This window comes from Lipophrys pholis, assembly GCF_963383615.2.
Source record: "Lipophrys pholis genome assembly, chromosome: 23".
NCBI lineage: Eukaryota > Metazoa > Chordata > Actinopteri > Blenniiformes > Blenniidae > Lipophrys > Lipophrys pholis.
The window spans coordinates 6,184,996-6,197,621 of record NC_137645.1 but is presented as its reverse complement, the minus strand read 5'-3'; the positions used below and the strand labels follow the sequence as shown (position 1 = coordinate 6,197,621).

Here is a 12,626-nt window from a genome sequence, read left to right as displayed (position 1 = left end):
ACACCCCATTTATCTCAGTTGCTCTTCTTCTTCTTCACATCCTCACCAAACTGACCCTGATGAAAGGAGAGCATCTGCAAACACCGTTAAAACTGTACGTGTGTTTTACAATTATTTCAGAAGAGTCGGGTTGCGAGGAAGAAAAAGCTGCAGCGCCGGCGACATCAAGAGAAGGACAATAAGCTGAGTGGGTCTACAGTCCTGGCGCCAAACCACCACTACCTGGAGAGCAGTTATGAGCATGTTGGATGTGGGAGGACGGAGGCAACTGTTCGCCTCTGTTATTCGTGCATTTGTCAAGAAGCTCATAGACAATAGATGAGCTGTTCTATTATCAGACGTGGAACAGCAGGGGAAATTATTTATTAATTAAAAATGTTTTTGCAGTGTGGTCAGATTTTGGACGTTTTGTTAAGCATTTGCAAATTTAAGTTTAAGTTTAAGGAAAACACCCACACGAGTTTGAAAACTTAAGTTGCGCATGCGCCACAGGTTCAGCGTGTGGACGGATGTCACATTTTGTCTCAGTGCAAGCTTAACAAAGTCATATAATCAGTTTATTAGCTGTTTTGTAATCCTGAGATAAATCTACTCTGCACAGGATTTCTAGACTTTATGAAAGTTATAATGACGTGTGGCACCTCTGCTTCATACCTTTTCATAATAACAGAAAGACTTTAATTCTAATGCAGTGCACCCACTTGATGTTTTTAACTTTAAATACAAACAAATGGGGAATAAATATCAGAAAAGTAGTGATCGTCTATTATCATGTAACTGGTGCAAAGGACAGCAGCACCTGTTCAGATGAGATCAACAGGTGGAGAGAACAGTGTGTCTAAAGAGATTAAACCGAGGTGGTGCAGCAGGGTGAGGAGGGGAAGGCGATGCAGACATGGAGGTGAACAGATGTGGGTGGGTGTTCCCCAGACATGATGAGAGTGTGAGGAAAGCCACTCTGCACTGAGCAGGATGACTCATAATTCACACTCAGACTCCCGCCCACGCGCCGAGCACGCACGCACGCACGCACGCACGAAACGGAGGGCCGCACGCACGGGGAAGTCCACTGTTGCCAAGGTAACGAGTGATTAGTGACGCAGGTGGGCCTCCGAGAGGAGGGAGGGTACACCTGCTGAATGCAGAGAGGAGAACAACACCGTCGACGTTTTCTCTCTGCAGGCACAGAGTCACATACATGCACACAAGTTTTCAAACTTGAAGGAGGGAATCTGAAATAGACGACAGAACGAATTCCCCGCATCTCGTCTCTCTGACACATCCTCATGTTTTCTATCCCTTTCATTTCTTTTTCTCTCGCCCTCGTCTATCTTTGTAACATCGCCAACTCAGCAGGGAGGAGGAGAGAGCGAATGGAGGGTCTAAATTATTCATCTGCACCAGCCCCTCTTTTTTTTTTCTTTCTTTCTTCCATCTCTGTCTGCTGTCTCCAGCGTCTTGAGCACCCCTCCCCTGTTTCTCTCTGGTATACCTCGTCATCATCAACCCCGGTTCCTTTTCAACTTCTACCTGCCTGTCTCGCTCGCAGGCACAAAGACCAGGGGAAGAAAAGAAGAAGAAAAAAACAACTTTATATGTGCAAAATGTCAGAAAACTGTCAGGGATTAGAGTATCACAGAGATAAAACACATGTTTTGTTCCCGTCTGAAGGTTGAGATGATGAGTGGAGGTTTCTGGTCGGGTGAAATGAGGTTAAGTTGAGTATGATGGGAAGATGAGCCGGCCCTTGTAACCTAGCAACCGCAGACAAAGTTATGGGTATCATTACAGATGTGGTGGGAGAGAACGCAAGAGGAGAGTTTTTATGGTTTTGTATTTATTTTATGGCCGTTCACCGAACCTATCTGAGGTTTGAGGTTTTATTCTTGCTTTGATGTGACCTTTGCTTTGAAATAAACCCTCCAGAACTGTCTGCAATCGTTCTACAAAGTCCTCTACTGCACAGAAATGTGTGTCCACAGTCTCACAACAGGAATACTGCAAATGGCACATCAAGTCCCGCCGCATGGAAATCCCCCGAACGAACTTGTTCCAGGAGGAACATCACATTCATTCTTTGAATTTGCATTTATTTGTTGAAACTTATCTTGGGGATGTGCGTGTCGGTGATGCCAAGTGAAGCACAAGACCCGCTCACAGCAAGGAAAACCACCGGGGAGAATGATTTCATTAACAATGGCTCAGTTCCAGCAGGACCTGGAAGCCGCGGCGGTTTCACCACATTGCAAGATAATATGACTCCTACAAATATGGTCAAGTGTGTTTTTCCTTTTTCTAGAGAAAAAAAACCAGTTTTGAACAAGGCCTTTAATCCCCAGCTGTTACGCGAGCTTGTTAAGTGGTTGTACTCGCTGGCTTCGAGGTGTGAATGTGAGTAATTGTGTGTGTGTGAACAGGACTTTTGTGAATAAAGACACCGCTGCTCCTTGCCTGAAAATATCCAAGTAAAAAGAATCAACAAACAATGTGAAAACTGGCGATCGACTCAAAAAACAGGGGGAAAAAAATAAACTCTCAAAACAAAAATCCACTTTTACATGTAAGTTCTGAAATGTATAAGCCGTAAGCTTACAAGTATATCTATCAAATTGGGAATACAATACATAAAATATATATGTCACTGTATAAGTGGTAGAAAATCTCTGTATAAGGTCAAATATATGTTACAGTTATCAGGTCACAACAGCAGGAAACACCTCACATATTAAAATTGATCTCTCTCTGCTAAAAGCTCTTTATCTTTAAGCTTTAGAAGCCATTCAAGTGGATATTCCCGGGAAATGCTGTTATAGGCTTGTTGGTACTTTGGGAAGTGTGAAATAATAACAGAGAAAGTCCATCTGTGTCGTTTTCCCAAGAGTTTCCAGACTATTACCAAAAAAAAGAAAAGAAAGTGGCTCTTGTTTCAAGGCCTGAAATCATCCCATCATCTCATCTGGATGGGTGAAATAGCACCTCATTACCGGAGAAAGCTGACAATGTTCACTCTCTCTGCCCGTGAAGAAACGTATATCCGACGGATTCCAATTACTGGATTCCTCTTCGCTCAGGTGAAGCCTGAAAGTCATCAATGAAAATGTTGAGCAGAAGAAAAAAATAGCTGAAAATGGAAGAGGTCTGCGTTAGAGCGGTTACATAATCGCTCCAGATCTCTCCCCCCTCCAAAAAAAAAAAAAAAAAACCTAAACAGGAGGATGGAAGGAGAGGGAGATGAGACGAGAAGAAAGAGATGCTGAGACTGCGAGGGATCGGGGGGGTGGGATGGTGGGGGGGGGATAACGAGACTGATGGGAGAACCCCTCGGAGCGAGACTCGAATTGAGGTGCTGGAGACAGAGGACGGTTTGGAACAAAAATGCAGGAATTAATTAAAGAAGCTGGAGTTCATTCAAGTCAGACACACTTTTTTTTGCTTCAGAATGGGTTTTGAACTTTCATGCGGCGTCGCCGGTTGTTTAGAGTAACTCAAGACTCACAGACGAGGAAGGAGGAGAAAAGAAAAAGCACAATATCTTGTGATGCGTGACAAAATGGGCAGAGCAAGAGAAAGACAAGTGTGCCACTTATTTTTGAGCAGATTTGTCCTCATTTGTCTCTAAATCTCTCCGTACACATGCAGCTCGTCTCCTCTTCATCATCCGAACCTATCTGCTCTTAATCTGCACATCAGATGGATTTGAAAGAGGAGCGCTGTGAGATTACGGCCTCTACCTGGACTCGCTGCTGACTGGTACAGCATGAGCCCTGCAGCGTGCCTCAAATAATCCGACAAATGACCGTGGCCATTACTGCTTGTAAAACACAGTGGCCCGTGTGCGTCGACAGTAAATCTGCCCTCAGCTGTCACCTTTTACTCAGTCCTGTCCACACACACGTCCTTTCACTGCTGATGATGCCAGTCTCCGCACCCCCCCCCCCCCCCCGCTCTTCACTCAAGGTCACTTTAGAGGGAATTAATTGTGTTTGATAAGTTCAACCACTGCGCGGAGACTCTCCCTGGAGCCCATTTGAGGATGAAACACACTCTCCTGTCCGCCGGGCTGAACAGCGGGGTTGATGTGCAATACAATTAAGTGCAAATGCATTAGTGCAGCAGTGAAGTGGACCAGTGTCAGACAAAATCTAATGTATCTGTCGATGCTAATTTATTTCCTGTCTCTCATAGTGGTTGTGTGTGTGTGTGCGTGTGTGTCAGAGCATTATGGGATAGAAAGCACTCTCAGCCGGAGTAAAACTTCTCAATAAATGAGTGACGACGGTGATTTTCTTCCAGTCAATGTAAATCCTCAGCGTCTCAGTTGAGTGTGATGCGATCACAGTATTGTTTCCTGGTTTGGCATGGCACAGAGACGGTCAACTTGAGCCGGTTTAATCCATTCGGTGTGTTATATTAAGAATTAAAGCTTATTTCAGTGTACTTTAACAGAAAAAAAAAAAGGCTTGGCTCTACATCATGTTGACTGGCTGCTCCATGGTTTCCAAAGGAAGGAGATTACAGCTTGGCTTGATGCTGTGGTGACAGATGCCTTATTTTTCTCACGCAGCAGTTTTTCAGGTCTGCCTTCAAAAAGCGCTCGCGTGCGCTCGATGGGCTGGATAAGGCACAGAATTGGTTTTGAATAACAGGAGCAAAGAGCGTGGGTGGATAATATGAAAAGGAATAAAACTTTGTTAAGCACTCGAAGCTCGACAAAGGCAAGTGTTTGCCGGGGCCGCCCACACTCGTGCACACGCTGGGTGGAAACTTAAGCTTATTTTTTTCTCAGCTGTGGCTGAGACTGACTAATGAAAAGCCTAATTTCAACCACCCGTGCTTTGGGGAAAGTTGTTAGTCCTCGCAGATTTTTGCTGAGAAAAGTTCCCAGTCAGCTGGAGTGACCAGGGCTTTTCTGGGGGGGAAAGTGTTATTTGTACTGTTGTGGTCAGCTGTGATTTCTAGTGCTGCAAAAAAACTGGCAAATTAACTGTATTCTGACCTCAGTTATCAGCAGGCTCATTCAAGAAGAATATCTATTTGCACTAATCAATAAAGTTATAGCTCATTTCACTTAACAGGATTGCATTTTTACATGTAAAATGAGCCTAAAAGGCACATAAAAGCATTATTCCATTCATCGAGGCATTACAGAGACTCTGCTTTATAGTAAGTGTTGCCATAAAGTAACACCTTTTATAGAAATGCGTGCACCTGCGTGTTTGTAATCCCTCTGAAAACGACAACAAGATGAACACTTCAGCAACGCGGCGCATCGGGAGATTCCCCCTTCAGTGTGAGGAGCTCAAACTGAGCCACAATACATGTCTGAGAGCAGCACTCCTCGCAGGTGTGAGCGGGGAAGGGAAATGAATTCAGCAAATCCCTCTCAGAGTTGATCTCAAACCGACTGCAACTATCACATCCCGACGTAACATCGCTGTCACAAGCTGAGACGTTGTTCTTTCAGAGAGATTTGAATAGAAGAAATAAATTTTAGGATTAAGCTGTTTGTCGAAACACACACACACACACACACACACACACACACACACACACACACACACACACACACACACACACACACACGCACACACGCGCACAGCCGTATTCCAGAAGCGTCCAGACAGACGCTGGGGAGCGACGCCTGACTTATCAATTACTACAAGAGGCACTTTATGTGGCGCTTGTGTGTCTGAGTGCGCAGTGCATTCGCTCACTAACAATTGACGAGGTGTGTAAGAAGTCAAGATGGTTTATGTCGAGTCCCAGAAACCCGAGACATGTTGACTCAGAGTCACGAGGACATGGACAATATATAAACATAATGAAGATTTAAGACTTTGTGCTGTCTTGGATTTTAGATCAGAATGTCATGATATGGCACACATGTTGGATTTTTCCATATTTAGAGGAAAGAATCCACAATAAAGGTGTTCATGTACTTTCTGTTTCTCTAATCACAAATGAATACTTGAATAGAAACGTGCAACCATTCTATGGGCCCGTAAACAGCTAAATCGATTAATTCAATCCAAAGATATTTTACGAGTATTTAGGGTTTCCGACTCTTAACTGTGTGATAGTTCTCTGAATGGAGTACAAGTTCAAATGGAAACACAAAATTGGTTTTAACTCTTATGAATTGTCACTGAGCACAAAAGCACACATAATGGCAGTAATTTAGAAGTCCTGGCCTTATTTCAAGCCTCGAAGGAAGACTCTACGCACAAGTAGAGTGTTTTGCCGTTTCACTGAATATAACCTCTTTTTACGTGGTGGGAAAAAGCTTGTGATGCACTAGTTGTTCAGTCGTTCTAGTAAAACTGCTGACACAGCTTGTTTCCAATTACCCTGTTTCCAAGTAGCTGTTGTGAATGAATTGAAGCCGTCAAGTATCTGGCTGCTGTTTTTTTTTTACAATATTTCCTGAGTTAAAAACCGGTTCGACTTCCATTCTTCCCTCTCTCTCCCCCTGCCAACATGTGAAGAGCATCTTACCAGTCTCAGCTTTGCCCAAAGCGGCCTTTAGCCTCCTCTCTGCTATATTCAAAATAAAGTCAAAGTCCATGGCTTTACACACGTGTGAACTCCAGCCCACTGGACTCCTCAGAAAAACCCCTTCTTTAAACTGACCGCTCTCCCCCACAACGCGGCCTCAGGCATCAACACACACACACACACACACACACACACACTAGCGCATCGCCACTTGGACAGATATGGCGATGATGTCATGCGTTGCTGTCATCGAGCAACAGGTCAACACCGACAAGGGAGGATGAAACGTCAGCTCAAGTGTGTGTGAGTGAGAAGAAGAAGGGAATAAAAACAGAGAACAGAGATATTGAGAGAAGGTGTTAGGAAAAGTTACGGAGTGAGAACTTCTCAGAAATATGACAGCTGCAGGTTGATGAGGTCATGATCGGACTGTCAAGATGCTGAACGTCATATTGTTGTACTTTATAATCACCCCTGTGTCCAGGGTTGAAACTGAAGCCCAAGTGTATTAAACAATTTCATGATGAGCCTATAAAACTAGTGAACAAGCCTTTTAAGGCTGGACTATTTGAAGAAGAACGTCTCCTTCTCCATGCTCACTGAGTTGATTCAGGTTTTATAGATTCACCAATCAAACACTTTTTAGTTTAATGCAGCCACTGGAAAAGTGAGACCGAGTTGAGGTCAAGTGTTTCTCTGCTTCTTATCATTCAGTCTGTGAAAACACTTCTTAGGGGAGGCTGTGACGGCCCGCCGCTTTCTGAGTGCACTTGGAAAAATACCACTCAGCACTCACTCTCTCCTGACAGGTGCCTGGAGCTAGACCTGTCCACACACACACACACACACACACACACACACACACACACACACACACACACACACACACACACACACACACACACTGAACGTCACCTTCCCTCTTTTGCTTATTGCTTCATTCTGCTGGAGCTCACAGGGCTCTCCCTCTAGCGCATAGTTTCACTGTCACTAACAGCTGGTTTCTCGTCAGCTTTTCTTCTTCTTCACTTTATTCTTCGATTTATTTACATCGCCGTCAGTTCCACAGCAGAAATGCCGTGACATAAAATACAAGCTTGAAGATTACAAAAAGTACTTTCCACCCAGGAAAAGTCGCCTGTCAGAGCAGCAAAAGTGGAATAAACTCTAAAGAGATTTAAAAGATAATATAAAAGATATATAAGATAGTGTGTACGGCTTCTGGCATGTGTGTGTGCAGCTGCAGGACGACACAACGTCGTTTCTGCAGACTGGTTGCGTTTGGACGTCGAGGCCATGAGTGAACGAGCGTACTCTCACCCTCTCACTCGCGTACACAAACCCAGAGAGCACGTTAAAGTACTGCACCAAAAGCCTCGCTGTGACCTCAGAGGACACACGTCACGATGAATGTCACCGTTTCTGTCAACTCATCATCTCTGGGACGACGTAACGGCACGCAACTCAACACAGGGCAACAGAGGATGTGGAACAACATTGTTTTTTTGCTCCAAACCTAAACATGAACTACATTCTAGTCTAATTGGAAGCTAAATCTTGTGTTAGGATGATTCATATATCAACATGAAATGATGCACATGTGTGTTTGTGTATAGGGCGGTTCACTCGCAGAGACAGATCCGAGTTGGCACCAACTCCACTTCTATACTCCAGAGTTTAAATAAAATATAAAGCTGCCTTAATGGAAAACCCTCCAGAGAAAGTGAGTGGGCAAGTGTGTGTGTATGTATGTGCACGAGCACGCGCTATAAAAGGTGAAAGTCTCTATCTGGGTCACGCCACATGGGACACAGGACATTGAGTAAGACTGTGCCTTTTTCCTTTTAACAATGAATGATACTGATTCTCCGGTTCATCCGGAGGAAACACAGGGAAGTCCTTCTTACAATATGTCTCACATGCCATTCACTCAAATTAAGACGTTTAAAACAGGAAATGCTTTGCAGCAACAAGACCAAACCTGCTCATTAAACAAGTAGGATAAACTATTTTTATTCTATTTTATCTAAAGTAAAATAGCTTTGTTCTGCCCTTTTCTAAATTACCGGTCATCACATTGGAAGGGAAAACACAGTCATCTCAGAGCAGCAAGTGTGATCAAATACAAATTAAAACTTTCAGCAACTAATCCGTGCCCACACATAGTTCAGCCTCGCTGGAGGATCTCCGCTAAACAGAGCAATTTAGAAGGAAAAATGTTGGCAAAAGCTGAGTCAGCAGAGCACTGCCTCCTCTCCATCAGAAGGTCCATATTTCACCGCCAACTGCTGCGTGTATTATGCATAAGCACACACATACAGTGTACACACTGTGGCAGGGAGGGAGCGGGAGTGGGAGAGAGTTCATGTGTTATCTTTAATTAAAACAGAAAGTGACAGTTAAATTGTGCTGGCTGCTGTAAATCTATGAAATGAGCTGCCGGATGCTGGAAAAGGACTTGTGTCTCTCCGATGTTGTGTACAGTATGTACTCCGTACATCCCTGCAGTGTGTGTGTGTGTGTGTGTGTGTGTGTGTGTGTGTGTGTGTGTGTGTGTGTGTGTGTGTGTGTGTGTGTGTGTGTGTGTGTGTGGGAGGGTGAGATATTTCATCAGTTAATTGCCTAACGTGACAAAACAACATCGACACAAGTGAAAGTCAAACTGCTGCTCTCGTTTGCGTCCCTACTATTTACACCAGCCTTCTTGTCAGTGTTCGATAAAAGACTGAAAGACATTCATCGTTATCTTCACGGCATAATGACTTCATTGGGCACAACAAGTTATTTCAGCGTGTCCACCTGTTGTCCACTCTCCAGCCGTGAGAGCACGGAAAGAAATTCCACAAAAAAAAACATTTGTCAACATTTCACAGTGACTCAACTGCTGCTTCATTTGTTTTTAAACCGTCCTACAGTGTCAATACACTCAAATCAAAGTGTTGCTTGAAGTCTGTTCATTTTTAAGTCATTCACGCCAAACAAGGGAGTTTAAAAATGGCAGGGTGACTGACTGCGGGGTTGAAGTGGCAGCTTTTGTATCGCGGGAGAAGCACACACAGCCTTGCATAAAATCCACCAAGTCTAGCTCCAAGCCAATCTCATCAAATGAGCAAAGAAGAACACAATAAAAAAGGAATAAACCAGAAACATAGAGCTCAGAGGAATTTTTAAAAAATGCAGAAGGCATTATTGGTTCTACGTGAGTCCAGGTCAATCCACCTGCACCAGCTCATCAGTTTGTTTTGTTTTCACCTTTAGACTGAAACATTTGAGGTTTATCCGATGCAAACAGTTTTCTAAATAGACGTGTATTTCTTCTACGACTCCTTTGTTTACATTTCACGGGAAATGTCTCACAACATTTTGCACACTGTTGGTGTCTTCAATCCAATTATATGCGCAGTTTTCAAATTTCTTTGTTCACTTTGAGAGATATTCACCATTTCAAGCACAGGCATATATATTTTTCTCGGTGTTTCATGGTGACTGTCAGCTGTGCAGTCGCTGCTACACGCAGCCGCCACTGGTGATTGATGCAAAGCACATGCAGCTTAACAGGATGATACAATTTTCTCATCGGATGTCTTGTCTACTGCTTTTGAAGTTGTGTCAGAACAGAAAATCTCAACAATTTGTCACAAAAAAACCCAAATCAAAACTAAGACCTGTTGGCTGTTTGCTGCATAAAAAGCATGTTAAATATCAAAAGCATAAATGACAGCTCGTTGGAGATGGGGAGGTTGTAAATGCCAGTAACTGTCCGTGGTGCTGAAATGTTTCCTCTCCTGTCCTGTTCACACATCAGCTCCAAACCAGCAGGACAGCACTATGTAATCACTCACAAACAATACAAATATGACTATTTGGCAATGTGTGTGTGTTTGTGTGTGTTGGGGGGGGGGGGGTTACAGGGTTCACGAGTGACCTCATTATACCTCTGCAAAATGACTGTGGATTTGAATTCACTCGCCTTCCAGGAAGACTGATTCTTGAGCTCACACCAGTTATAAAGTTGTCCCATGTTGCCACTTCACACTGCCTCATGAAATAGCTCGGCCACTAAGGTTGTTTGTGTCTTTGGTGTAGCAGTCCATCACAGTTTACTGTCTTCGGTCTCCCATCTGGTCGTTGGAGGCTTCTACACACTTTGTCCAAGTCGGTGTCGCGGTGCCAAGTGAGGCAGAAATAACATGCCCCAAGTAGTAAGATGCCACAAACACAACATCAATGATTAGATCCATTCATGGCTTATTGAAGCTGGGAAAGCTTTTCATTGACTGGGCAAAGAAATGTACATCATCTTGGTCATTCAACTGTTGAATAGCTGTTGAGCTCTGAACTACACTCAGCTGCAAAACTGTCCAAATCTGTGAGTCTCTGGGAGTATCTGTACTTTTGAAAAAGCTGTAATACCCTGTAAAGACACTTCTGACCCATTATGCAACATACTGACACTAATTAATGCACCAATCGATTCACAAATTGATTATAAGCCTCATTACTAGCAAAAGTTAAAGGAATACAATGCTCATGTTGGTCAATTGATCAAAATACAATATTTTTTTAACTGCTCAAATGAATCGGGAGAAATGCTCAGAAGATAACGAAAAGGGTCTCAGGGTGCTTCAAACTAACTTTTTTTTTGCCTCTGTGAGACTGATGTCCTCTAAATACTGTGTAGGCTATAGGGTCTGACACTCTGATCCATGTCAATATGCCAATACTGTCAACATAATCCACTTCCTTTCTTGATCACCAGTGTCAATCTCTATTCTGCAGTGGAAAATGTGCTGGCAAACTAAACAAACTTATGTGGTTTAGTAAAAGATTTGACCGGATTTTCCTCTTTTGCCGTAAACACAGTGTTTAAGGCAGAGAGACCTGATGCTGAAAGCAGCATCACATTCAGTCTTGAGATGTTGATATTCTCCCCCCATTCTGACTGAATTGTCTGCAGCCATGGGGAAAACACGTCTTCCTTTTTCCACAGTGGAAGTCTAAAAAGGGCCATGTGCTGTTTAATCATGCAGGTTACTGGAGCCTGATCTGCGTGCTGAATTAGACTTGATTTTTCTTATGCAGCACCTCTGCCCCTGTATGTCAGTATTTGTGCTAATAAGTTGCCCCCCCCACCCCCCACCCCACCCCACCCCTCCACACTTGCTGCACAACTGCGATTGCAGAGGAAAAACCAGCACAAGCAGAAGAACAGTGCAGCCTCGAGAGAGAACACACGCACGCACGCCCGCAACACACAATAAAGTATTTTTCTGTCACCCCCACACGCGCACGTCCACACAGAGACACAAACAGTTGGGGGGGTTGATGCGCAAAGAAAACATCACAAAACTCACCAGTTGGGTTCTTGTTTTTCTTGAGGCTCCTGCCACAAAGACACTGCAGCATATGCGATCCTTTGCTGAAAATGTTGTTCCAAATAAACCGCATGGATTTGGCCGAGACGGGGGGAGAGGAGGACGAGGAGGAGGGGGTGGAGGAACAGGAGGAGGAGGAGGTGGAAGACGAGAGGCGCTCCGGATGCGGCAGCCTAAAATTCACCCACCGCATGGGGGCTGGTACGCCCCCCTGTTTGCATGCCAGCAGAGCCGGCCAGCTGTTGGACTCAGTCCGGCGGTGCTTAGCCCCCCCGATCTGCACCATAGACCAGAGGAGGAGCAGGAAGCCCGTCTCCTCGCCTGCGAGCCGCGAGACCACCAGCCGCACGCACTCCGCGTCGACGTCGTCCGCGTGCGGCAGGAAAAAGAGAGCGACCGCTGCGGCGGTGTCCGCCTCCGGCTGCCCGGGCGGCCGGCGGTCCTCAGCCGCGGAGGACCGGTCGCTGCTGCTGCTGCTGCTGCTGCTGCTGCTGCTACTGCTGCTGCTGCTACTGCTGCTGCTGCGGCTGTTGCTGCTGCCGCGCGGCCGCCGCGGCGTCGAAAGCCCCCGAGCGCTCCTCTTCGAATGGCGTCGTCTGCCGCGCGGCGCGGGGAGAAGAGGAGCGGCGGCGGCGGACAGGCATGCGGCGGCGCTAGCGTGAAGTCGGCGGTACGCGGCGGCGGCTGCTGTCGGCTTCTGCACAAAAAACCATTGCATATTAGTGGGGGTCGCAGGGGGTCGGTGCGTCCGTCCGT

The 12,626-nt window shown here is 45.2% G+C and overlaps 1 protein-coding gene across 1 annotated transcript in view; it reads right to left on the bottom strand.

The window, feature by feature from the left end:
- LOC308127675 (fibroblast growth factor 14-like) overlaps window positions 1–12,455 on the bottom strand; it is a 41,107-nt gene extending 28,652 nt beyond the window's left edge. Inside the window, exon 1 of the mRNA XM_080492872.1 lies at window positions 11,850–12,455. Coding sequence (XP_080348998.1) covers window positions 11,850–12,156 — 307 coding nt within the window. The 5' untranslated portion in view covers window positions 12,157–12,455. The remainder of the gene's footprint in view (window positions 1–11,849) is intronic.
- Window positions 12,456–12,626: the final 171 nt, after the last annotated feature.